General features: G+C 41.0%; 1 protein-coding gene across 4 annotated transcripts in view; it reads right to left on the bottom strand.

The window, feature by feature from the left end:
* Nucleotides 1-24,409, bottom strand: part of phactr3b (phosphatase and actin regulator 3b) — a 58,669-nt gene extending 34,260 nt beyond the window's left edge. The window contains exons 1-3 of one of the 4 annotated variants that reach the window (XM_067588343.1): nt 24,127-24,409; nt 297-455; nt 72-146 (exon numbers count right to left, since the gene is read on the bottom strand). In XM_067588343.1, coding sequence (XP_067444444.1) covers nt 72-146; nt 297-455; nt 24,127-24,235 — 343 coding nt within the window. In that variant the 5' untranslated portion in view covers nt 24,236-24,409. Of the gene's footprint in view, nt 1-71; nt 147-296; nt 456-745; nt 1,514-3,868; nt 4,184-24,126 lie in introns of those variants that run through there. The other 3 variants (XM_067588345.1, XM_067588344.1, XM_067588346.1) reach the window with 3 other exon arrangements.
* Between the last annotated feature and the right edge of the window lie 3,163 nt (nt 24,410-27,572).

The raw sequence follows: 27,572 nt of genomic DNA, 5'->3' as shown, positions 1-27,572 counted from the left end.
TGTGGCTAAACAAGTGAACTGTAATCAGCCTGGAGTCGTGTGTGTGTGTGTTTTCATCTCTCATTTTGCACCTGTTTCCGTCTCCCCGGGGCTCCTCCTGACGAGGTCATCTCTCTTCTGTCGTACAGCTGCCTTCTTCTCCACCGCTAAACAACACAAACATTTATGGAAAAAGGTCCAGTGATAACATGGAAAATGAAAATATGTGTAACAGCATAGGTCTATTTTCTGTTCCCTGAGAGACTCCCACACCGCTCATGAATTGATGGAAGCACGAGTCTCTACGTCACACTCACTTGCCGAGGGCTTCAGCTTCTCATTTTTCTTTTTCCTCCATTTCCAGGGCTTGAAGATGCGTCCCAGGCTGGCCAGCTTGCTGTTGCGTCTGACGGGAGGCGTACGGACCCCTGAGACCACGCAACCCGAATGCAGCGTCCTCTGCTGGTCCATCACATCTGTAACACAAACACAGACAGAGCTGCTTTAAAATAGGCCGCAGACAACAAAATCCATCCTGAACACAGGCATTAGTGACATCAATCAGTGCTCCAGCATGCTGAGGACTGAGGGAATTTCTTAAAATCACTTCTAACACAATTGGCTGAATACTACTGACACCCCGTCATGTGAGAGCAGTGAATGTGGGTCACTGGCTGTAAATGCTGTATTGATTCCAGTCTAATTTCTGAGAAGAAGCGAGCGGTGGGGAGAAGACAGAGAATTGCTTTGTTTGTTTGTGACTCACATGGTTCCAGGGCAGCCAGACCTTCCTGGCCCCAAACATGCGGACAATGAAAGGCTTTTAAAAGACATCTTGAAAGACACACAGAGGATAAATAAAATCAGCTTCAGTACAACTGCCTGTTGTAAGGTCAATGCAGACATCTGCAGCCTGCAATCCCTGCTGATTTTACACTATTTTCGGCTGTGCACATCTTGTCGAGGTACACAGGAATCTGCTGCACAATTTGACATCATACAGTAGTGACAGAATTGTTCAAATCTTACGTGCTGCTTCTGAACACCCTGCTGTAATATAATAATATATGTTTAAAATGTGTTTTGAATCATTAACACACACACATAATACCTATAATAGTAATCTAATCACTCCTTAGTATAAGACTCTATGTTCTGTGTGTGTTGTTGTAGTGCTGAAACAATAAGTCCATTCATTTGGGGCTGCAACTAACTTTTGTTTTTCAGTATTTATCCAGATGATTTTCTCAATTTATCAATTAATCTTCCCAGAGCCCAAGTTGGCATACCTAAATGTCCAACTAACAGTCACATTTTAGATTGTAGACTTTAACTAATTCATTTTCTGACATTTTTTCTTGAAAAATTAACCAATTAAGCAATAAAGTCCTTTATAAAGGCAAGGGTACATGTCAAACATTCTTTGGTTCCACCACTTGGTTCTTGGTTTTTTTCTCTTTTCTGACAGAGTAAATTGAACATGCTTTGGGTTTTAGATTGTTGGTCAGACCAACAATCAATTGGATGATATAACATACAACTCTTTTCATTATTTTGTAGACCAAACAATCGATTGATTAATCCGAAGGACATGCAACAGATTAATCAATGATAAAGATAATCATTAGTTACAGCCCTTTATGTACCTTCAACTATGAATTACAGTAGTGTTAGCCATTATTTTCATTAGAGATTCATCTGTGGGTTATCTTGTTGATTAATCGAGCCAAATGCAACATCTTGATATGACTTGTTTTGTCCGACCAACAGTCTAAAACACAAAGATAGTCAGTTTACTAACATACAGGACAAATAAATTCTAAAATTCTTCACATTTCAGATGCTGGCACTAGAAATTGTTTTCAATGTTTGCTCTAAAAATGACTTGAACGATTAATCAATTGTAGTCGCGATACATTTTTTTATTGATCGACTACTTGATGAATCAACCAACTGTGAGCAGAAGCTGTGATTCCTCTCCATAGACAAAGACTGTTAATCAATGGCTATCCCTCTTAGCTGTCACTCTGACTTCTTGAAGCACTGTTAAGTCTGCAGGCGAAGCTGTAGAGAAGCGATCACAGTGACGGACAGATAGGCAGAAAACCACAGAGGCTGACTGAGCTGACTGAGAAAGAAAGAAAGAGAGAGAGAGAGAGAGAGAGAGAGAGAGAGTTCCTTGGAGAAAGGACAGAAATAGGCACTCCAACACAGTCTGGCTCCGACAACAAGCTGACACCTCAGGGAGCCTACAGCTGAGCCATGGGCTGTGCAGGGATTGCTCCATGAACGCTTTCATTTTCTGTCAGCAGCGTCTAAATCCACAACATCTGTTCATTTATCCCTTAAGAAATGAATTACATACACTTCCTCACTAGTACCAGTTACGTAACATGACAAAATGAAATGTATTGTGATTTATATGGAAATATTCCACAGGTGCAGACCATAAGCCTGGCAGTGATGCGATGGTGCCGCCAACTTTAACAGAAACCCAAGAAAAAGTGCAACATGTTCACAATGTGACATTAAAATAAGGTCAAAATCCAACTGATGTCAGAAAAACCGACAAAATGATGCAGCTAGCAGCAAGGGATGTCATCTAAACTTTCAATTGGGTGCTATATTTACACAGATTTCCAGCACAGATACAAGCCATCATCATGTCAGCAACTGCTCGACATCAAAATGTTCACACAGGCTGTTCACAGAGTTATGCAAGCTAGAAACTCTGTTCCAGCTGTTTCATCTGCCTACAGATGCTTCAGATTATTTTCACCCACCACGGACCTGTGACTGCTGCACAAGAGATAACATTACAAACATACAGACTCCACTACCAAGACAAGGCCAATCACAACAGAGTTTATTGATCCATGAACAAGCGGCGTATTTGGCGCCTCGGCTCTCACTGACACCCACAACTGCTTGACCGCTGACAATGAGAAGCAGGTCAGCGGCCCAAGTCATGTCTGCCCGCCTGGGATGTGGCGAAGAATTCAGGTCAAGCGTGTAGTAACTGTCGCAGCACACCCAGGGTCAGGCTGCCGTTGCCATGGTTACCACGCTGGATGCTGCAGAAAAGGCCCTCGGAGGCAGAGAATCACCACGGCATGAGGAATAGGGAGTTGCTGGGTGGATGGGAAGGCTGTTGCCACACAGAAAGACGGAGAGCTGCAGCCAATCGCGGCCCAGCGTGTAATGATGCATAATGTAAGTCAGGCAGCCTCTGTATTTTTAATTTGCAAGTTATGTTGAAATATTCATATAAGTGGTTATAAAGTAGGTGGTGAAAAATAACACGTCTTTCTGCAAATGCAGGAAAAGAAAAAAAAAAATTTGTCCTTTTGTGCCGCATAAATAAAATTGTCATAAATAATGATACTTTAAAGCTTGCATTAGCCTGAAGTAAATGTTTGCTACTGCAGATAATGAGCCTGCTGAAGATGCTAAACACAGAGCACCTGCTGGAAGTGTCACAACATCCTCATCACTCACATAACCTACTGTCATGAGTTTAGTGCTCCTGAGTGTTTTTAGAGTGAAATACAAACCAGATACTAAAATGAAGAAGAACTATAATAACTCTTCATGTTTTAAGCACATTATATAATAACTATGATTTATTAAAAGTCTCATAAAGGAATATTATAGCTTTATCACAGTGATATCACACTTTTAAGATAAATGAAGTACACTCACTATGGGAATATCATAATAATATTATAGTCATATCATAGGTAGAATAGCGCCACTGACTGCCATAACTACAAGTCCATACACGTAGATTACACGAATATTATTTTTGTAGTACATACATGGGATGTTTCCCATAAGTTTGCCCATAAGTCAGTGTAATATTGAGCGTAAAGCAAATTATGACACTTACATATGATAGGATACACAACTGTCCGTCCTTCTCCCACACTCGCTGTTCACATCATAGTAAGAGCCGGCGGGCTCACACTGACCGGAGACTGATGGTTTCCTAGCCGTGATGTACTTTAAGAAATAAACGGACGACTGAATGTGCTCTGTGTTACAATACCTGGTTTCAAACGGTGTAAAAAGCTAGTTTTTCCGGCGACCGGAGGGGTTGAAGTCAGCACAAACAAAGTATGAGCGACCGGGTTACATCTGCAGCTGCTACCATGTGGACCCCGCCCCTCTGGACGGGAGGAGGAGGGCAACTAAACTGGCACACACTCACTCATCCTCTACTACTGTGGGATACAATGTTACACACACACACACACACACACTAACACACACACACGGGTTAACAGCTGGTCCAGTGCATACACACAGAGGACAGCTTAAATATCTTCTGCAATGCAAGTTATCGCTGTAATGTTTTTGTATATATGTAAAGAGTTGTCAGTTTATTAAGTTCACCTGGCTCAATACTGAAAGGTGTTTCCGGTATTGAGTCTACCCACACTGGTGGACAAAATATGAGAAACACCTCAAGTAGGTTAACACAGTAGAATTTAATGGTGCGTGGTAGTGAACATAAAGTTGAATCAACACCTCCAGTACTGGTAGCATGTTGTATTAGACTGCTTTAGTTTAGTTTTAGTTTTAGCTTTAGTTTTAGTTTTAGTTTTAGTTTTAGTTTTAGTTGACAGCTGAATATACCAGTGGTAGAAAGTAACTCAGTACATTTACTCAAGTACAATTTTGAGTTTCATTTCCCTTTCATGTTACTTTATACTTCCACTCCACTACATTTCAGATGGAAATAATGTACTTTCTACTCCACTGCATGTATCTGGCAGTTCTACTTACTTTTCAGATCAAGATTTTACATAAAAAACATATGATAAGCTTATAAAATACAATACATTGATAAAGTTTAAACCAGCGGTTCCCAACCCAAAAAATCTGTGTCTGGTTGGCTTCTTGTCATATTTCAGATGTTGTCAGAGTTGTCAGCCATTTCCCCTCTAAACTTCTCACATGGTTTCATTTAAACAACTGTTTGTGGTCAATTCATCCAATGTTTCACAAAAAAACAAAGTTTATAAAGAAGTCCAAAAAATGAATTCATATTTGTGTAGCAGAACTTTGTGTTCTCTTCATTCTTCTCACATTAATCATCACTCGATCCAACTGGCCAACTGGAGGGTCCCCTGGGTTGAGAACCACTGGATTAAACTATCAAACAAACTAGCACCAACATTACAGTACGTTTACTTTTGACACTTACACTTATCAGTAATTTTGCTGATAAAACTTTGCTAACAGTACTTTTATTTAAGTAGGATGTTGAATGCAGGACTTTAATGTAGACAAGAAGCTTGTTTTCAAGTCTTTTAATATGGATAAAAGTTATCTTAAAACTACATATTTGTTATTTTAAAGCCAACTTCAAAGCATATCTCTGTATCCTTTAGTCTACTGTATGTGAATGTATTATTTTATGCGTGGGGCAGTCTACTGGGTACTAAATAATAAATAATATCAGATACGTAGGAAAAAAACTAAATAAAAATAGGACAGCATAGCATTTTAGCTTATTTTGACATAATCAAAGTATCAGACAAGTTTCACATCATTGCCATCCATAAAGCCATGCTGCTAACATGGCTAAAAAAAATAACAGGAACAAATCAGGCAGCTACTTTGGGTCAGAAAATTATACCACTGAAAATATTACATGTGATAGAAGAAGAAATACACTTATACACTCAGGTAATTGCAAACTCCCTATTTAATAATGCAGGCACATAATCCCCTTGCAATAATACAGGAATAGGATTTCAGTTTTTATTACATACAATATTGTTGGTTTTTCCAGCAGCAAAATCAAAAAATTTAAATATATTTTTCCTCTATCCGCACGGGAAACTAATTATTAATTATTCAGACATCACTTGTGTGTAAACAAAGCATTTGCGGTTACAGATCGATTTTCTAGAGGACCACTTGAACATTAACAGTAGGAAGGGCTGAGCTGCATCAGAGATGATAAAAGTCAATGGCTGGATTTCTCCTCTGGGACACCCAAGCAGTAAGCAAACAATATAAACAAAGATGTAGGACACTCAGTGAACATGAATCTCATTCAATATTTACAAGATTTCATTTAATATGGTCGAGGACGGAAGGCGTGCCAAAAGGTAGTGCACACAAATTATAATCAGTTCATAAAAAAAAACTGACAAATGACCTCAGGCTTGCCAAGTGGAAGATGAAGGAATCTGGAGCGAGTGCAGTGATGCAGTTTTCATATAATATAAACAGAGCGGAAATATTCATCAAAGGCTTCAATGAGTGGAGCCAAAGAGACAGTTTTTTTGCATTAACTAAATAGACCATTTTCTTAGCAAACACTTCTTGTCATAGCAGGAAAAACACAGGTGTAATTAATAATGCTAATGATGGCTGCCTCCCACTAAGAGCGTGTGAGTTCCTGAGCCTGGTTTTGTCATTGTTATTAGTTACACCTGTACATATACACATGTACACATGTTCGTGTCACATCGTTAAGACTGTGATTGCGTGTAGCCAATTGGGAAAAACTGTTCACACCAGCCTCCTAGCTGTAATAACAAGTTTCACTTGTTAAAGAACTGCTAAAAACTAAATAACACAACAAAAGCCTAAGCAATTTAAATGGTGTGACTAAAAGGCAAGCAGTGCAGTGGGTATAAACATCTTAGAATAATGTGTTAATGCTCCCAAGTCGGAGTAACGGGAGGCTTTCCTGTTCTTCTCATTCTGCCAACATTGCCTGAATGCATGACAAGTACATGACAGGATACATGACAAGTTAAAGTGTCTGCACCTGAACACACCTAAATGAAATGCAGCCATAATAGACCCTTTTTTACAGCAGACATTTTGACTTATCAAAGCAGGAAAAGCACAGGTGTAAATAATAACATTAACAAGGACTCCATTCCATTAACTGTCCCGGTAAGCCATGTCAGTGAGTGAGTGTGCACAATACCAGAGCGCTGGAACTGACTCACCTAAATGAAACGCTGCCATCGTTAATGTTATTAATTTCACCTGTGCTTTTCCTGCTTTCAAAAATGTCTGTCGTGAAAAGTGTCTATTCATGTTTTTAATTGCACCTGTGTGTGACAACTCAGAGTCAACTGTGAGAGAAGTGGCATGATTTCTTTTTCCTGTCATTCATTGCTAACTGTAGTCTTGTACAAATAGTTTGAAACTGGAAATTCATGAGGGCTAACTAGCTAATTCAGATAACATCATCTGAATAAATTATACTTTTGCAATGAGAGTGTTACTGTAAAGTAAAGTAACTCTTTACTGGGCCTCAGTCACTTAGCAATAAAAACTGTGTTCTTTGGCTGTGTCAGTTGAGCTCTAAAAGTATATTCATATTGCCTTCTGTTCAACAAAACTGAACCAAACTCAGTTCTAAAAAAAGATGTGATGTCACAGTTCAGATGTTGGTAATACATAAATATTGCGCAGAGAAGTCACAAACTATAAAAGTGTATGAGAGCAATGAAACAAGAATAATGAATTCCCCATCTTCAAACACTGCATCAGTGTTTCTATTGGCTGAGCTGACAAGGGAATTGCACCGGAGTGGGCTTCAAATGAAGTGAATGGGAAACCTTTACAAAAATCTACAAAATCTGTTTAATATGAGGTCATATTTTACACCTTCACTTGCGATATACTGTAACTGATGGATAGTGACAGCATGTGAGTGTATGGCTTTTTGCATGTGTGTGCGCATGTGTTTATGGGGGAGGGAAAGGGGGGGTATAAGTGTTGTGTAGTCACAGGGGAGATGATAGAAAATGGAGAAACATGCTCTACATCAGCAGAATAGCAGCTCAAACCTGCAGTTATGGAGTGTCCATTTGTGGAACAATTTGCAGCAAAGCACTTTACAATTAATTGCAAACCTCAACTGCAAAGTGGTCACATTCTCAGTGATGGAAGAGCTTCTGTGTAACTGAATCAGAGGACAGTTATTGAAAGCCTGACAGTAAAACAATATTAATGATCTGAGATATTAGTCCGCAATTCCTTAAACCATTAAACCATTTACTGTATATAAAGATGGACTATGTGACAGCTCCCCATAAGTGAAGCCAAAACATCTCAATCGCCCCCTGGTGGCGGACATCAGTATAGGTCATAAGTCCCGCCCCCTCCATGTTAGCGGATAGGACATGAGCCAAACTAAAAAATCAAAGTAAATACATTTTTCCCAAAGATGGTTTCTGTCATTTTTGTTAGTTCTTATCACGTTGATGTTTGTTCAAGCGCTCATTTTTCTGATAAGTTTTTAATTAGTTATTTGACAATATATTAAGGGGGCATGATGTTATGATTGACAGCTATGACAGCCACTCTCAAACCTCCATCAGGCGCCGGGACAGCTGAGGGGGCCACTTGACTCTACTGCACAGACTCTGGCCCCAAATGACGTCACACAAGCAAGATGGCTGCTCCCGGAAAGGAGGTATTTTGGCTTTACTTTTGCGTAGCGGTAGGAAGTGGAGACACGTCGTCCATATTTATATACAGTCAATGATTACGACTGGTAGTTCTGTAGTGATGGTTTAAATTTCAGTACCATGCATTAAATATAAGAAAGATGAGATACTTGAAACGTTCATACAGCTGATGTAACATCCACCAAGAACCAAAGAAAACATTCCTTGTAATTATAGTTGAGACACTGAGCATCTAAAATTCAAAGTATCATCTGGCACACACGTTGAATAATGTCTGTGTTTAGCGACCACATATCCTTTTGAAAAATACCACAGAAGCATACAGTAACATTTGAAGATTAGGACACACTGATTGTTGTTGTATAAAGTTCCGCCTGTTCGTAAGAAATATCCTCTGATTCATCAAGTTATTTAATTGTTTGTTCAGTTCTGAATTCATTTACTTGCGTGTCATACCTGCATGTTTAAGTATGCTGCTTCCTCTGCTTGGAATCAATTGCAAAATTACCCGAATCTTCAGGAGCTGGTTTCACTGGTAATTCTAAATGACTTGAAGCCAGGCACATCTGGCTGCAGATGTTGTGACTGACTCATATTGCCCCCGTTTGATCCCTGAGGTTGATGACTTGCAACGAATGCTGATGAGTATTTTTAATGTTTTATGATTCTGTAATTCATTCTTCATTTTCATCGTAAATTGTTATGTTTTTTTATGTCTGCAACCCTGTTAATTATGCTGCCGCTTGTCTTTGCCAGGACGCTCTTGTAAAAGAGAATTTTAATCTCAATGAGACTCCTGGCTAGTGGAGACAATGAGATTCCTGGTTAAATAAAATAAGAAATAAAATAAAGTGTTTGTCCATTGCTGACATAATCATATTGTGATCCTTTTAGCTTTACTGCCTGTGGTTTCAGATCAGTTTTCCATGTTAGTATAATGTCATGACACAGCAAATGTAAAATCATCACGTATGGATGGATAGGTTGAATGTCTGTTGTGTTGTATCAATAAAATGCACAACAGTCATGTAGATATTAGTTGAAATCAAGCTGTAATCATATTTTAATATGTGCAGCCCTGTGGGTTACATTCAAATGAACATTAAAGCTTTGATCCACAGACTATTGCCCAGGATGTCAAGTCAGACTCAGAGCCACTACACAGACAGCAAGTGGGAGACTGACTGTTTCCATAAAATGCTTGTCTGACATTTATCACCTAAACAGGCTTTCAATGTGCCAATGCCGACACTTCAAAATATAAAACATTAATTTTACGTTCATAAAACCTTGCTGCTGCTCAACTCCAGTACTGCTCCCCTTTAAATCTGCTGAATCATTCATCAGGTACAGCTACAGCCTGCGCAGTCTACGAGCCAATGCGGTGTCACAGTGACAGATAGAAGACTGTAGCAGTGGGGAAGACACAGCCTTGACTGCGTGGAGTGTGTGAGCTGCAAACTAAATAGTCTCTGGGATTCCACTGAAGGGGATGTTTCAAGGTTGGGAGGAGGCCAGGTTTCTCAGGTCGGCCTTGGTGCTGACTGAGCTTAGCAAAAAGGATTTGTTTCAGGGCTGAAATGATCAATTAGTTTCAGTATCTGCAGATTTTTTTTTGACTTATTGTTTTCTTCTTTAATCTATAAAAGGTGTAGTGAATAGTGAAATGGCAATCGCAATTTAAACCCAAAGACATTCAATTTAAACCATATAAAACAGATACAAGCAGCAATTTCACACCTGAGTAGCCGGAACAGACAAATGTTTGGCATTTTTGCCTGACAAAAGACTTAAACAATTCATAGATAATCAAAATTGTTGGTGACCAACCTGAACCCTTTTACAATGAGTCCTCCAAACTACACAACAAAATGTATCCTTTTTCATTGCCTTAAAACCTATTACATATAACCATTAAAGTGCTTGTTGGATTGTCAAACAGAATTGGAAACCCTCTACCTCTACAGCTTTACAACGTTGGAATTGAAGCAGGCTGTGTTCAACAGTTTTTGTAACTTAATTTGTAACTGACAATTCAACAAGAACACCACTTCAAACAGTGACTGGCCAGGTGTCCTGAGGTGAGAAAGGAGGTGTGATTTCTCTTTCACGCTCTCTTTTTTTCATTCTCCACACAAACCAATGCAACACCATAATTGCATTCAAGGACTGTCCAAAAGTATACACTTTTATCCCCATTTCAACAATTATCATGTCTCTTCCTTTTCTATTACAGCCGGCTTTTCACCCTGTCTTCCATAATTTCCATTTGGAACACTTTTCCCCTCCAAAGTGGACTACTTCATATCAAGCACACCCCAGGTTTTACAAAAATAATTACTATCAGCACGTTTCTTAATCTGCCACTGCTATTGTCAAGGTTTTTTTAGGTGTAGGAATAAAAACTACTTGGTAACATGAGGAAATATACTTTCACTTTCCTGCCGTTAGATGAAAAGATTGATATAACTCCTGCGCTGGTACACTAAACTTTTTAGACTTTTAGCTTAGCTTAGGTTGTCTGGTGAGCTAACGGAGCCCAACCAGGAGATAGTAAAACATATAAACCCCCATAAAATTACTAGTGTACCAACCTGAGAGTGGTATTGATCTATTCATCAGCTCTCAGCAAGAAAGTGAATAAGTGCATTCCCCCAAATTTTGAACTATTCCTTTAAGTTTAGGAAAAGACTGTGGCTTGGGTTAAAAAACAAAAGTTACAATTAGCAAACAATCCTGGTTGTAGTTAAAATAAGAACTACTTAGTTAAGGATGGGGAAAGACTGCAATACTGCAGTCATGGTTAAAAGAAACCGATGTTTCCCATGTCAAAGTCACATGTTTTGTTGATCAACCCGTCCAACCCAAGCAGTAACTACCTCAGCTCGAGGCTGAAGCTGACTTTATCCTGAGGAGCGACATGACGCTCCCTGCCAGCACCGAGGCCGCAGACCTCATGCGCCGGGTCAGCCGCTCCACCTCCGCATGCTCCTCCGAGAGTCTTGCAATCATGGCGTGGGAGTCCAGGTGCAGATTGAGGTGGGGCATCTGCTGGCTGGGCTGCAGGACGCTCTTTGAGTGCGATAAATTTGGAATGAGCTGCAGTCAGTGGAACCGCTGTAAACACCCCCTTAGGACGTAACAGAAAACTGTTCACGTCAATTTATTTTGAAAAAGCAATTGCCAATGGGAAAACCCCAACACTTAGCCGGCCATCCAACGGTCATCACACTGTGAGTCAGTCAGTCAGTGACGGACAGACATTCCCGTGTGTTGGGCTGGCTCTGCCGTTGTGGTCCAGCCAAAAATTGTCTATTTACAGCCATTATTTGTAACAGATAAATGGCACATGTTTGTTTCACTGCCAGTCTATACACAGTGCGTGTGTGGGGGGTTTATTGTTCTTTTTGAGCAGGCATGATTTTAGATGATTTTTGAAATTGCGTGTTTTTCTTGTTGTAGGCATGAGTCATATCAGGACAGCAGTTTGGTGCTGATTAGTAGCTTTTGTTTTTATTTTTTAAGTCTTAATTCTGAAGGGAGATACACATGTTCAAATCCAGCACCCAGTTTCAGCAGACTAATTTTTGCAGCTGCTGCCCCCACCCATTCTCCTCCTCCGCCTCCTTCTTTTTACACTGCTGAGAGATTCAAGTCTGTCAAATGCTCTGGGCTTAAGCATTTGCTTTAATTACATCTGCCACAGAGAGGAAAGTATCTCTTTTTGTGATAAAGCCCTCGCTGGGCCTTTTCTATTCCCCATCTCTGTGGGATGCGGTGTAGATTTTGTAAAAAACAAATGACTCAAAATAACTCTACCGGGGTGGTCTATAGAGCCTCTGTTCTTGCCTTCCCAGGGCGTCCAAGTGATCATATCACAGCTCTGTTTCCATTTGTCCGGCCCTTCCTATCCCCTTGTTGTGGGATGAGGATGTCTGATGGATCAGCTGGATGCACTGGTGTGTTCTCATGTGCAACATATTGCTTTTACTCGGCTCTGAAAGGAATTAGGTCAGCACATGAAACATTCATAAAAGATACATTATGTGTAAATGGCTGACAGCTTAAGTCAAGTAGCTTCCCCCAACATGCCTAGCCCAGTCGCCGGGTAGATCTCAGCCTCTGCTTCCTGTCTCGACACGCATAGTTAACAGTTTTTCCTTCTTAAAATAAAGCATATTATAGCATGTGCACATCCACCCTCAGGAGCAGGCACTGTTACTACAAACATGTGACTGCAATTCCACCATATTAAATCCAACAAGGGTACAAAACAAAGAGGTAAACATGCACAACAACATCCATTTAAATGCACACAGGCAGTATTGCTATAGTACAAATCATGGGCATAGAAAGCACAATGGAGCATAAAAGCAAAGCTCTGTTGGGAATGAAAACAGTAAGTTGGTTGTGGATAGCATGCAGAGCTGTACACACAAGCCACAAGCCATTCATCTCTTTGGGCACGGCTTCACCACCACTCTGTTTTTAATTTTGCCTGTACTGAACTTGAACACACCAGAGCAGTATTTTTTAAGTCCTGCTGTATGTGTGATATCCTTGCTGTTTAGTTGTTGGGGGGAGGGGAGACGGTGTGTGTGTGTGTTTGTGTGTGTGGTGGGGGAGGGGGTAGCACAGTTTCACCATTCCTGTTTGTGCTACTGTTCAATCGAGTCTGTACATGGAGACAATGGCTATGTTCAGACTGCACTTTTGCCTGCCGTTCAGACTGCAGGCAAATGGTCCAAATCTGATTTTTTTTTATTCATATGTACTTAGATCTGATTTTTTCATGACCGTGTGAACGGCACAAATTACATGGAATCTGATCTTTTCAATTCTGATTTGTGCCACTTTCAGATGTGGTCCTAAATCAGATACAGGTGGGATTTTTTGCAATGCAACCTCAGTCTGAACAGTCGGAATATCGGAATTCATACGACTTTTACATTACTTGCCTGACCTGAGTGTCTTGCCACGAGAGACTTGTGGAGAGGTGCTGACAGACGTAGTGGAAAATAGCCCTTGACATCCTGAAATTTTTCAATGAAATCTATTTCTGTGAAGCCATTCATGTCGTGATCCCACCTGTACTGGCATTGACGCCGCATCCACACACACCTCCGTACAAAAGTAGCAGCCGTCGCTCCACAAAAAGCCTCATCCTCCTCCTCGTCTTTATCATCTGCTCACGAATTCGCTGGTTTCCACCGCACATCGACTTATAAATGAAACCGTAAACGCTGACTTGTGTGGCCTCCATGTTTACTTCTGTATGACAGTGTGCTGCATGTGACGTCTCTGTTATTGCTCTTTTGTGGATGCGGGTCAGTTCAGGTCCGTGACCAGTTCACACTGGAATCTGATATTGGCCAAATTTAAGAAATCGGATTTGAGAAATAAATCCGAATCAAGCACCAAGGCTTGCAGTGTGAAGGTAGCTAAAGAGTATCTATCTATATTCATCTTGTTCTCTGAAAGGGAAATCCCGCCTTGAAACAGAATTAGCACATTATTACGTTATTCCCTTGATGTTAATTACATCCCATGATATCAGACAAGTCACTCCTGATTCATGCAGATGGCCAAGTCACTTCAAGCTTAAAAAAATGTATGACATCTTAAAAATGGATCACATGGCTGTGTGGAATGTGAAAGGAGTTGCTCATAGTGACAATTATCACCCAACTCTGCAGTTCCTCTTAGGCTGCGTTCAGCTCAAAATCAGACCTGCATTAGAACAATGCGAGGGGAAGTGTTAGTGGGGGCGTGTTGTTTAAGGTACCGGTGAGACAATGAAGTGTTATTATGGATCTCACTGCTTTTGAAGTGCTAGGATTGGCCAAGTGTCCATGCTCACGCCACTAGCCTGCTATTAACTGTATGTTCAGTGGGTGTCTGGTGTTGAGTAATGGGAAACGTTAATTCTGAAGGACTATGAGTTAACAGTTTGAGTCAAGCACAGGAGCTGTATTATGTGTAGCTTAGAAAATAGTGATATGTGGCACTGAATTTTTATTTCTTCCTTGTTAGAACTGCTGCACTGAGGAGCTGCACCGTCGCACGCTGGCCAAAGTGCACCACAGAACGGATAGACATGTTGCCGAGGTCCGCCATTTGAAATGCAGTTTTGGGACGTTTTGGAGGTTTGCACTGTCCAAAAATAAAAAGAATCAGTGCTGGGAGCTGAGGGGAGAGCGGCTGGTGCTGGTGGACGGTGCAATCCTTTAAAACATCCTGAAACTGCGTTTCAAACAGCAGACCTCAGCAACAAGTCCATCTGTCCTGCAGTGCACTGTGGCCAGCGTGTGGCAGTGTGGCTCCTTGGTGCAGCGGCAGCAGTAATCCCAGGAAAAGAGATCTGACAAGGAAGACAGAAAAGGGCAAAACAGGATCCCTGAGCTCCCAGACAGCCACCTCGCCTCTAAAACAACCTAAAGCTGGTTTCTGTTAATTTATCCCCAGCGGGGGATATGGTGAAGAAGAGAGCGAGTGTGTTGGTGTGTTGTGCTAATTCTTGTCTCATTTGTGGTCTAAACAGTAAATTCATCAAAGTCAGTGCCCCAAGCTACACATAATATAGCATCTATGCTTGACTCAAACTGTTTACTCATAGTCCTTCAGAAATAACGTTTACCATTAGTCACCACAAGACACCCACTGAACCTATAGTTAATAGCAGGCTAGCGGCTTGAGCATGGACGCCAAAACACTGACCACAACACAAACACAACTGTTTGCAATACTCACAAACAGAATTTTACAACTCTGGAAAGTTATCACGGTGGCAAATGTTTTATCTTTCGTCGCTACAATCATGACATTAACAGTCAAATATTCTGTTCTTGTTACAAAGTAATCCAGCAGGAATGTGTGCTTGCATGTTTGGAAGTTTGCATGTTTGGAAGACGTACATTGCGTTGCAGCAAAAGTTGGGCCCTGTTCAACTGGATTTACAATGTCCCCTATTCAAATGACTGAGAGGGCTGTTTTTCCATGCAGAGCTAATGTTGGTTTGAACACTGCCTTAATTCTACGGGGCATCTTACGCCTGGGACACACTGGATGTGTGAACCTCAGCAGTGCGTGTGCGTCGCTTAACTGCTGCGTCTCACACGCTTGCAGCGTCCACACAGGAAGCGTGTCTGCAGCGGCGCTTCTGCCACTGGCAGCCCTATCTTTCTATCGTGTTCCCTGTCCCTGTCGGAGAAAATAGGCAAGACCTCGAATCTCTAGATGCGCGTGAGACGCTGTTCTAACCTGTTGACATGGGCACCAAAATGAAAAGCAAGAGGTTCCACGATGCGCATGCGCTGCTCACGCATCCAGTGTGTTCCAGGCGTTAGCATCTTTCAGTTTGTTGTTTTGGTTTTTATGGCTCACAAGTTTACCTTTTTGGCTCTCTCTCACTGCTATGATCAACCCACTGCAGAGGGCAGTTATTTTTAGCGAAAAAGCTCCAAAAACCCACAGTACACTACCTATACTGCACCAAACAGCACACAGACAACTAGCTGATGAACATAGCAAAGTACTATATAGAGCCAGATATTGCCCTCAGGAAGGTGGTGGAGACCAAAAACAGAGCTAAAAGGAGTGTGAATATTGGACTTACATTTGTCAGGTAGCCAAAAACATGACTCCAAATGAATGCTAATGTTGCTCCTTATCTGTTGGATACATACATAAGCAACTGAGCAATAGTCCACAGCCCTTCTTCTTGCTGCTCATAATCAAAACAGCCTTGTTTATACACAGGGCTGCAATTACATATAATAACAATTAATATTGTTTTATTACATTTTTTAGGGCAACTTCTGATATTTTTAGCTGTGCTATCGTTGTGGCTCTATGGATGGCAATGTCGGTTGGTCCTCCACTTTAGTCCAGACTGAAATATAACAACAACAACATAAACTATAAATCAACTCATAAACCATTATTGTTTTTAGGCACAATTAAGTAAATAAATTAAAATAAAAGAAGTTTAGTATTCTGCACCAGGATTACATACATGGTAGTGTAGAGAAGGCTAGAAAATATAATTAAACAGTTACATTTATAAATAAAACAGAATTTTGTGATTTTTTAAAAGTCCTCAAAATTTTTGGTTTGGTTGGGAGTGGTTAAACATTTTTGGTCAATGGATTTCTGCTGGTAGAATTTGAACTCCTCAGTATTTCTGAATCCTTGCTACAACCATGTACGTATCTACAGTATGAAAGTGTCCTACATAGTGGTGTTTGTGTCCTTTCAATACATTGGAGGACAGTGACGTCATGTTTTGTGCTGCCTGCTGCGCAGCTCTCAGGGGACCCAGAAGTCAGTGGGGCCTGGGGACATCTCTGTATAGTGCATAATGCCATGAGAGATGAGTTGGCACAAAAAAAAATGAGGTGCTTCTGAATTAGCCACCGTACCACTGAGTCTTGGCCAGCTAATAAAAAAGAATCAATGCTGCACCAAAGACTCAAGGGTAAAACTCACTGATGGAACAACCTATTACTGTCTCAGCAAAGTCACATTTTCATTTATAGCCTTAGATTAGAGTCACATCACTTCTGCAATGCTCCACATTAATCACTACCATGCTGTCCATGCTTAATCCTTCATTACTGCTTTCAAATGTTCCACTTTTGAAATAGACATGAGATCCCAAAAAATCAAAGGAGTTGCATCAGCTCTAAAAATACCCACAGAGGGGCATTAAGTTAAACAAAGTTTCGGTTTTTATGTTTATGTTTTTGTTTTCTATGTAAGTTTTTTGTTTTAAACTAGTCTTGATTGAATTTCAAATGATTTCAAAGCTTATTCTAATGCTGCTTGCACAGTGTTCATCCTTGTCTCACTCAAGTCTAATTCCAATTCATCTTAAACCTTGCAGTATAGTGTAGTGCTGAGTAATCCTGGGTGTCTGTCCATTCCCACTTTATATGCGGCATGACCTTGGACAAACCATTTGTCTCTATTCTTTGTGAGAGGTCAGGTGACTGCAGTACTGGACTCTCCTGACAGTGACTGCTCATTTATGCAACATCTTGGCATCTGCCATGTCGAGCCCTCTGGTGGCAGTTTCACCTACTGTATCACCTTTAAACTGCTCTTAACCCCACTTAGCAGCATTTTGGATCTCTGCTGCTGTATGTGCGTGTGTGTGTGTGTGCGTGTGCGTGTGAGAGAGAGAGACTCAGGTGTTTAAGATGCCTTTTAACAATTCTCCTGTCTCATCTCTGCTTGGTATTCTTGGTATTCTCCAGTCTCATCTCTGTTTGGTCCAACTGCAAACCTGACATTTTGGGACCCCAGGTCTGCATGCCAACGGGCAGAGAGTAGGGGTCCCCAAGCATGAAGTCTGTCACTTTCATAAGCAGTTTACAGAGTTTCTCCACTTTGGATTTTAAGTTGTGTTAACATAATGCAGTTTGTCAAGTAAAAAACTAGCTAAATATAAGTTCTTGTAGTGTGTTAGGTGTTGAGGAAACCAGATGCTAAATTACATATAGGTTATGTTTAGATGTTAGCTTGTTGGAGAAGCTAATATTTGTGTTAGTCCTATTATATAACCACATCAAACGTCAATTGAATCATGTGTCCCTTAACTCACTGCCTTCAAATATTTATACAGTACATAAAATACAAAAATTAAAAAACATATTTTCCAGTAATTTCTAACTTTCCACTCAGGATAAGAAGTTAATTATACCAATACTTGTAGACAAACACAATATCACCGTATACAACAAGCTAATCTCTAACAGCACATTAGCTAACTTTCGTCAAATGTTAGCATTAAGTTGGATTCTACTCTGTTCTTTTCACACCTCGCTAATGTTTAAATGATAATGTTAGATACAACTTCATAAAACACTGACAATAAAGTTATGTTTTACCAGTGATACTGAACATTCAGCTTTCTTTATGGCTTTCTTACAGGTTGGTTCACTTAGAGTATATTTTTAGTTATGCTAATGGTGTGGCTTTATGGATTGCAATGTGAGTCTGTCCGTCAGTCCACTACTTTGGTCCAGACTGAAAAACCTTACACGTATTAGATGCATTTCCATTGCCATGTAAACCTCAGGATGAATTATATGCTGTGCTCTCTTGACTTTTTGTCCAGCGCCACCATCAAGTGAAAATTTCATTCATCATTTATGACCAAATACCTGAAAAACTAATGACAGTCCCATGAGACCCAACTGTACTTTGTGTTTTGTGCTAATTAGCAAATATTAGCACGCTAACACATTAAACTAAGATGGTTAACATTGTTATCATTGTCATTGTGAGCATGTTAGCATGATAAAATTAGCATTTAGCTCAAAGCACCACTGTCCCAAAGAACAGCTTCACAAGGCTGTTAGCAAGGCTGTAGCCTAGACCCTTAAGTCCCTTTCACACATGCACTGCAACCCTGAACTTATCTAGACATTACCTGGAAGAGCTGTATGTGAGAATGCAAATGCCCAAATTAGTTGGACCAGACATTAAACAGACTTTACCCTGTCAACTCCCTCGTACAAAGTCTGTGTGATGTCCGATTGAGCCCATGTGTGAATGGAGCAGGTCATTGTCCGGGGAATTCACAGCGTGCGACTAGGCGTGTTGATGGCGTTTCTATCATGTGACTGGTGCGAAACCAGAAGAATATAAAGAGCTTGCCTGTATATGTCTAAATACATGTAGTATTAATATCAACGCAAAAACAGTCAGCACTACAGATGAGTCAGCAGCCTCGTCCACCATCTTTGCTGTAAACAAAACACTGTGATTTCCGCAGTGTACTTTTTTGTGTCATGTCCTGCCTCCTGCTTGCTCTACCCAGGTGCCGCCCCTCATCTAAACCAAACAGAGTATTTCTAGTAGGTGAGAACACACATCTTACACAGACAGTCTGTGTTACATGTGTGGAAGGGCAACTCCGGACAATGTCCAAACCTGATTCTCTGGACATTGTGCAGAGTTCATATGAGAAAACAGCCTTAGTCTTGTTAGTTTCAAAACTGTAACCCTTCTTCAGTTAAATTAAACATAAAAATAGAGGTCTGCAGATGGGCTCTTATCTGTACTTTGGTGATGTCCCAGGTTAAAATGTCAAGACCCTGAGCCTTGCCAATGCTGTCATGGTGCTTTAACAGACATTGTGAGAGTGCGAAATTTGTGCATTAGTGACAAAAATTAGACACTAGAATACATCTTTAGTGACCTCCAAGTCTATGGAGACAAAACTTTGTGACATGGCACATAGCCAAATGCTTTACAGCTGACATTTCCATAGAGACAACTGTGTACAATAGAAGTGACGTTGCTTTATTGCTTTTCTATTACCAGCTATGAACACCTTTCATCCCATCCCATCTAAAACTGCAGTTGCTGTGAAATGACTCATGTCTGCGATGCTGAGCTGAACATGTATGTAGGAGTGAGCTGCCAGGTGCCAGGTTTGCCATTCTCTCTATTCAATCTGCTGAATGTATAAGCTTTCTGATAAATAAAACATGGGGAACTCTGATTCAAATGAAAGGAATCCTAATCTCTTCATCAGGCCCCCTCCACCTCCTCTGACCGAATGTGAGGACTAAACCGAGGCCTATCAGTAGCTGAGAGGTGCGGGTGGGGCGGGGATGGCGGGGGGTGGGAGCGGTTGGAGGATGGCAGAGGAGTCCAGGGAGAAAGCCTTTGATGTTTGAGCAGCATGTCAGATTAGTACAACAGCACCAGCTCAAAAATGGAGATGAGAGTAGCAAGAGAAGAGACTCCTGCAGGCTAGAGGCAACACTAGGGACTGACAGTGCACCTCAATCATTTCTATATATGTAGATCAAAAAAGATACCCGCAGTTTGATGCGGTGTTCAAACTTTAGCCTGAACTGAAGCACTCCAACATCATCAGGATGTCAGTCAGCCTCACAACTTTACTGTAGAGTCTTTCTTGTTGCCAAAGTACATTTGATAAATATGCTAATTAAGAAACAAAACCATTTTGTGTGCTATTCATGTTGAATATTTCACGCTGTTTTTTTTGTTTTGTTTTGTTTTGACCATCATTTCTGTTGTTGAGAATTTGGTATTCACCTGGTTAATTGCTGAGATCTGGAACATGGTGACATCACTGCAACTCTAAGTCTGACGGGGGCAAAAAACACGAACAGTCAGACGATTATACAGGCTGTAAACAAGCCAACAGGTTAGCAAGTTTATCTTAACCACTTTATTTGGACATGAAACCGAAAGCGAGTGCACCTGAAACGCTGCTAATGTCTCGCTGGTAGTTAGGAAGTTAATAGTTTTACCGTTCACCTTGTTTTATCTTTTCCAAATAAGTTTATCTAACATGGGGCTTTGTTTACAACCTGTCAGATTGTCTTAATGCAAATCTTCACCTGTTCAACTTCTTTTTAGCTATGTCACCACATTCCGTTAGCAATTAGCTTGGTGAGTACAATCTTATCACAATGCATTAATTGATGGCCACTTAAGGGAAATGCAATAAGCTGTGACATAAACCAACATTAGCATTCACTTCAAGTTTCTGTTTACCCAGCAAATTGTATTCCAACGTTCTCTCTCCTTTTAGCCCTATTTTGGTCTCCAACAACTCCTGAGAAAAATATCTGTCGCTAGCTAGTCACTAACTTTGTCCGTTTGCTGTTTGTTGCGGCTACTCGCTGTGGTTGGAAACAGCACTGAAGAGAACAGTGAATTAAAACAGTAACGCTGCAGGCCGTAAAAAAAAACAAAACAATGAGCTGAATGATGCTAAAATGCTCCATAGAGCTGAGGGGAACTATAGAGTTGGGTGAAAATTCTTGGTTCTTCGCTAACCAATCCAGCCCTTTCACATTACACATAGTCATTTTTCAATTGTTAATATAAAAACATTGATTAGTGCTGCTTTAAGTTAATTTATCCAAGATTATACTTTGCTGAAAATGACATATTAAATATTAGATGTACAGTAGATTATAGCTGTGAGTGACCTGAAAGCCAAACCCATTAAATGGGTAAATATTGTATAATTATCATATAGTTATTGCTTGGTGAAACAACTGGGTACTATGTGCACAAACTAATATGGATACACCCATTTTGTGGTGCGTTTTTCAAAATCACACTTGTCTTCACTGCCAGCAGACTGTGAACGTTGGAAAAATTGGAGTCATTCTCTCTTTCTTTCTTTCTTTCTTCAAGTTCTGTGTGCAGGGCCGATAAGTGTCACATTGCCCCCGTGCCGTCTTTCTCCTGATGAAAGTAATGAATATCCCGTTTGCTGGCTACTGCATATGCCAAAATTTAAATGCAGCACGAGTTCCACCTTTGGGCTACAATGTTTTGGCTGCGCTTATTCTTCTGCATCATCTCCAGCCGAGCTAATGATGTAACCTGTATATGCTGAGCAAAGCGGCTGCTTATGACTGGCTCCAAATGAAAGAATCTGATATAAGTCTTATCCATAGCACAGTGTTTTGTGCTCAGTCTGCTGTCTCTATATATTAGGTGGCAGAGCACAGTATTATCAACCAGGCACTAAGGTGGTGAGTTCTGCGAAACATGAATTCATGTCCTCAGTGCTCTGTGTGCTTTATATGGCATCAAAATGAGCAGCATGAGAATCTGATTTGAAAGCATTAAGTGAACACTCACTCTCAGCACAAAGTGATTCTTCTGTTTTGGTTGTACCCAGAATTACTTCATTTTTTCTTACTTCATCATTAAAGCATCACAACGGAAAAAGAAGTCATTTGTATACGAAGTCCAGTCTATTGTATAGCTGATTCACTTTGACATTGCCCAGCTGGGTGCCATGATAATGCCACCATCAGAGATCCGTCACCCCCCTCCCCCCCTTTTCTCCCCTTTAATGGAGATGGTTCTTCAAGTGGCAGCATCAAAGCCGCAGTAGGGGTGCCAGGGCTACGAAAGGGTTAGCACTGAGCAGAGGGGGTGGAGGGGTGGAGGGGTGGGGGAGGACAGGCAGGTTTTCACTGCTGCATTGCCCAAGCCCTGCCTGCCTGACGCTGCACAGGAAATGTCAGCTCCGGATGAAGTCTGCTATGCCGCTCTAGGGGGATCTGGGTGAATTTGACGTTTCATTTAAGATGGTAATGAATGGTATATCACAGGGCAATCCAGCCTGTGCTGTCTCAAGAGTTACACACACACCAACGCTGTTATGTAACCATAACAACCATGACAACGTGACAAGTACTGGATGCGAAACTGAGGGCATAGATGCAACAATATCCGCCGTTGGCAAGAGAACTTGAAGATCCTCTCCGCAGTATTACTGTGGCCCTTATATCTAAAGATAGATGTCCCTGTGAAACGGCCTGATGTTCAAACAGACTGTAACATCACACACAAGAGAAAATGAAAGTGTAGTACAGCACATGTGCTTTAATATGAAGAGGAATACTGTCTCATATATTGTAATGTAACCCCCACACACATCAGACTATGTTTCAGTAACTGAGCCCCAACAGTTCTACAGTATCATCTTCTCTGTTCAACTCATCACTTTTTCTGCTGCCACTCTGTTGTGAAACCAGTTGAACCTACAGTACGTGGGTGATGATGGCTGGCAGACAGTTACGTCAAGGGCCCGCAAGTCAAAATGAGTGATTTATCATGTTTTCATATCGATCCACCGTTCAATACCTTTCAAAGCAGTATATTTTACGAGCGCTGCTTGGGAGCAATTGAACAGTGAACGCCTGTCCGGTGGAAATGTGAATCCCATCTCACATATAAACACGATTCACAGTTTAAGTGGCATTTCACTTTGAATGCTGTACATCACCGAGTGTATTGAACACACACACACACACATGCACACAAAAAACACGACCAGTTAGTGGAGCAGACAAACACCATGTCGGCTCACAGTTGGAGAGCCAAGTGCTGCCTTCTGCCATTTGGATCACCATGGAAACAGCCAAATACACAACCAGCACTCTCATCAGCTTCAGCTCAACATACTGCAGTCCATGTGTGATGGCAAGTTTTACACTCCATCTTCCCATGCTGCAAAACACTCGACTCATACATACAAAGATTGGATCGTAAAAAATACAAAGAGGACTTGCAGTTTTGGTGTGGTGATTTTCTTTGCACTGATTGCATCATCTGCAAGTAATTGATAACAGTTTTGTTTTGGGTTGCCAGTCACAGCTTGATGACACGGAGAGGAATGAACTGGGCAATGAGTGGGTGACAGCTTGATGGGGAAAACAGGAGGTTATACTGTATACCGCTGCCAGTATGGCTATTAAGCATATGGGTATGCAAATGACTAAAAATCAGCAAATCACTGCATGCCATTATTATGCTATAATGAATACACCACTGGAAAACGAGTCATTACAGTCATGACACCAGTTGGACAACATCTGCTGTGTTACATGACACATATTTTCCAGATTCATTATGTAAATGACATTATTATTAAAGCAGTTTCACATATAAGGCCGACAACACAGCAATGCAGTGAGTACATGTAGTAAATGACGCACGTTTACAACACAACCTTCGTTTGTTGCATACAAATTCAACGGGATCACCGCTGATCAGATCGACGCGCTGCAGGCGAGCCCCGACACCGCGATGTGTTTCCTATCCAACCACCTGCCAAGAGCACAAACTAATAAGCAGATGACAGATGTCTAACATGCCTTACAGGCCCCCCTCTCCTCCTTACCTGCTCTGTGCGCTTCACCCAAGCGGACCTCGGTGATGCTGCTCGGGTCACTCTGAGATCTTCCCCGCTGCAACACGCAGTCCTCATCCAGCCCGTCCGATGACGCCATGGTGAATAGAAAAGCACAATGCAAGACTGAGAGACGTAACCACCGTCTGCCAAGGTCACCGGCGGCATCAAGTGGTGGAGCAGACTTAATGTGGCTGGACTGCTGCTGCTGCTGCAGCTCCTGCAGGAGCGGTGCTGGGGAAATCCATTACGCGCGTAGCATCATGCCGCATTCGAGTGCTGCTCGTAAAGCCCCGTTTTAAAATATAAATTCGCCTTCACTTCACGTTTTTTGGGGGGGAGTTAAATAAATAAAACTAAAATGACCCGGTATTAGAGAGGAGCTTCCTATGTATGATGTCTGTGTAGCAGACAAAGATAATGTTCCAAAAGTTCTTATTAAGACACCCGCCGTTAACGCATCATCGTCATACCACACCAACTTAGACCAAACAAGGCTGTAAGCTGGCACCGTTCAACGGGTTTTACGGGGCTCATATGAGAGGACAACTTTTAGGTGTAATGCCCTGCAGCCCGTGAAGGCAGCGTTGGATTCATGGCCGTTTGGTAAATCTGAGGACTTTCTGACTTTTTCCCACTGAGCTGTGAGATGTGTAGGCTACTGAATAAAGCATGTAGGCATGTATCAGATATGATGGAGCTTGTTTAAAAGTGCAACTTATACCGCTGGCAATTATCAACACACAACACAGTGAAAGTGGGATTAATCAATTAGGCTACTTAAGTGTATGCACATTATAAATGAATAAGCGAAACTTTAATTTCACTTAGTGCAGATACCAGAGAGCCTCTATAGGACCCCTGGATGCCCTCACATCACACTTGTTTAGTAGGCCTATTGTGTGTTCGTAGGCTTGTAAAATATTGTAAAATATCATCTCTCAAACATATCACAAAGCATATTTTCTACAGAACAACAGAGATAGCTCATTACGACACAACATAATATTTCAACAACAAATCACCTGACTCTGCATGTACGGCGCGTTTTAGATCAATTATTTGGTTTTACTGCCTCGTTTAGTTTGGTTGGTTCATTTCCCCCCTTGGTGCAGTTCGTTTTCGCACTCGGTTGCAGACCAAAACAACCAGACCGAGACCTTGTTGAAGAGGTGGTCTCGGTCCGGTTTGTTAGGTCGGATCACGTTCATAGCACAAACGAACCGTACGATACGGTTCGTTGAACGTGATCCATTGAAACATTGCGTTTTTTAAACCAGCTCCCGTAGCCAGCTGCGCTGTTCATTATGTGTGTGCTTAAGATGTGTCCCAAAGAATGACAGTGTGCCCGTGATGGAGGGGTGGGGTCGGTTAGAGAGAGAGAGAGAGAGAGAGAGAGAGAGAGAGAGAGAGAGCGTGTTTGTGTTGGTTACTGTACACTGGTGTGTGTGTGTGTGTGTGTGTGTGTGTGTGTGTGTGTGTGTGTGAAACTGTAGCGGGGCAGCATTGTTCTCTAGATGTTGCCATGAAGTGTACATGTGCCGGTCTGCTGGTATATTATGACTTGGTATATGACCCAAACAATTATGAAGAAATGCCAATTCTGCCAATGGGAACTTTTCCCAACTTATATCCATGATTTTGGAATTTATAATTTATAATTTTAGTAATAATCAATAATCACATATCCACTTGATATGATTAACTCAGACTGCTGAAGCCTCATATAAGCTTCAGATGAACTTTTAAATGCATTTTTGCACAAAATGACTGTGTGAACACATTGTGGATTTTGGCCTCCATCACTTACATTGAAAGCACATTTAAAGGGGATTTTTTAATAGCCAGTATGAACAGGAGGAATGATTACAGTGAGCCTCTTTCACTGCTCATATGGACACCTGACTGTTGTTTTAAGACACACTTGAATTATCATCACTGTCATCATCAGTCACTTACCTTTTTCAGATGTGAGACAGGTGGTCGTGCTTGAAAGTTGACTAGAACTGCTTTGTCAGAGCTAGAGAAGAAAACTACAGGCCAGTGCTGCTGACCTCAGTCCAAGGGGCATATATTGGGAGGAGGAGGGAGCGGCAGATCAGGGGGCACAATGATGCTTGGTATGTAGATGTAGCGTGTTCTAAAATGGTAGCCATGCTCTTGCTTTGAAAAAGTTTTACCATGTTGAATATGTAGTCATCTGAAACAGCCTGTGCACTTTACTGAGTCTTGATCTCAATCAATATGAAAGAACTGCAGTTGTGTCGTTGCCGTGTTAAACAAATGGTTTATGTTACATTTAAATCACTAATGTTTAGGGAATGTTGAGTTCAACACTTCATTCTTGGAGGTTTTGTGGGGTTAAAACTGCATTTTAAATAGTTCCCACCCGGCTAGAAGATCGATTCTTTTTAATTTAATTATCAAATACAGTATAATGATTCTGTGCACACGAACACAGGGAGGGGATCAGGAAATGGGAAAAACAGAAGAGGGAGATAGAGAATGTTAGAGATGAAGAGCAGAATGAACAGAGAGGAAGAGAAACTGATGGGGAGAGAGATGAAGACGGAGAGACACATGACCCAATGCTGGACCCATTGTATGTTTGTTCTCTGTTCATATCAAATTACCATTTCACAATAACAGTTTTTTAGTCTTGTGTGGTCATTTACCTGCAGAAGTAGTAGGCTATGTATTTTTATTTGGGGACCCTGAACCAACACACTCCCAAAACTTCTTGCCACCCCATGAAAGATTTTCTTGATTTGCCACTGTTCTCAGATGTGCACATCTTAAAGTGAGATTTAAACAGACCTCTGGTGTCAAACTCTGCACATACATCATTGTGCACAGTGAAGCTCAAACATTCAAGTAAGGTAACAACAAGTCAAACACATTTTTGAGTGGAGGGGGGACTTTGGACATATCATTAATCCATCTGTTTAGCAGGGTAATATGAAACATTTGGTCACATTTACTGTGGTTGAAAATGTTCTCTATGTTATTGGGAAATGTTGCTTGTCTTGTCAGTTTGTTGGTTGCACCCATTTTGAATGAATAAAATTGGTTCAAAATTGGTAAAGCCAAATTTCACACTGTGTTTTGCATTTTCAACCCTTAAAATCAAGTCTAAACTCAGTACTTCACTCACTAACTGTAGCGGCTTCCCTGTTTCGCTGTGGTTGATTCAAATAAATGTCAGGCTAACAAACAATATTTACAACCTCTATGTTGTAAATACATTGACATATGTGTGGGGTTTTTTTTGTAATTATCTCTACAACTGTTGGATGGATTGCTATGACATTTGGTACAGACATTCTCCTCTGGATGAAGTAAAATAAATACATGTAAAAAAAAAACCAAAAAACAACAATTTTCATAATCCGTTAACCTTCAGGTGCAAAATTTGGTTTATGTCTAAAGACAGTTCC

Source organism: Thunnus thynnus, chromosome 4 (genome assembly GCF_963924715.1).
Source record: "Thunnus thynnus chromosome 4, fThuThy2.1, whole genome shotgun sequence".
Lineage (NCBI taxonomy): Eukaryota > Metazoa > Chordata > Actinopteri > Scombriformes > Scombridae > Thunnus > Thunnus thynnus.
Note: the sequence above shows the minus strand (reverse complement) of the source record. Positions and strands in the feature narration are given on the sequence as shown.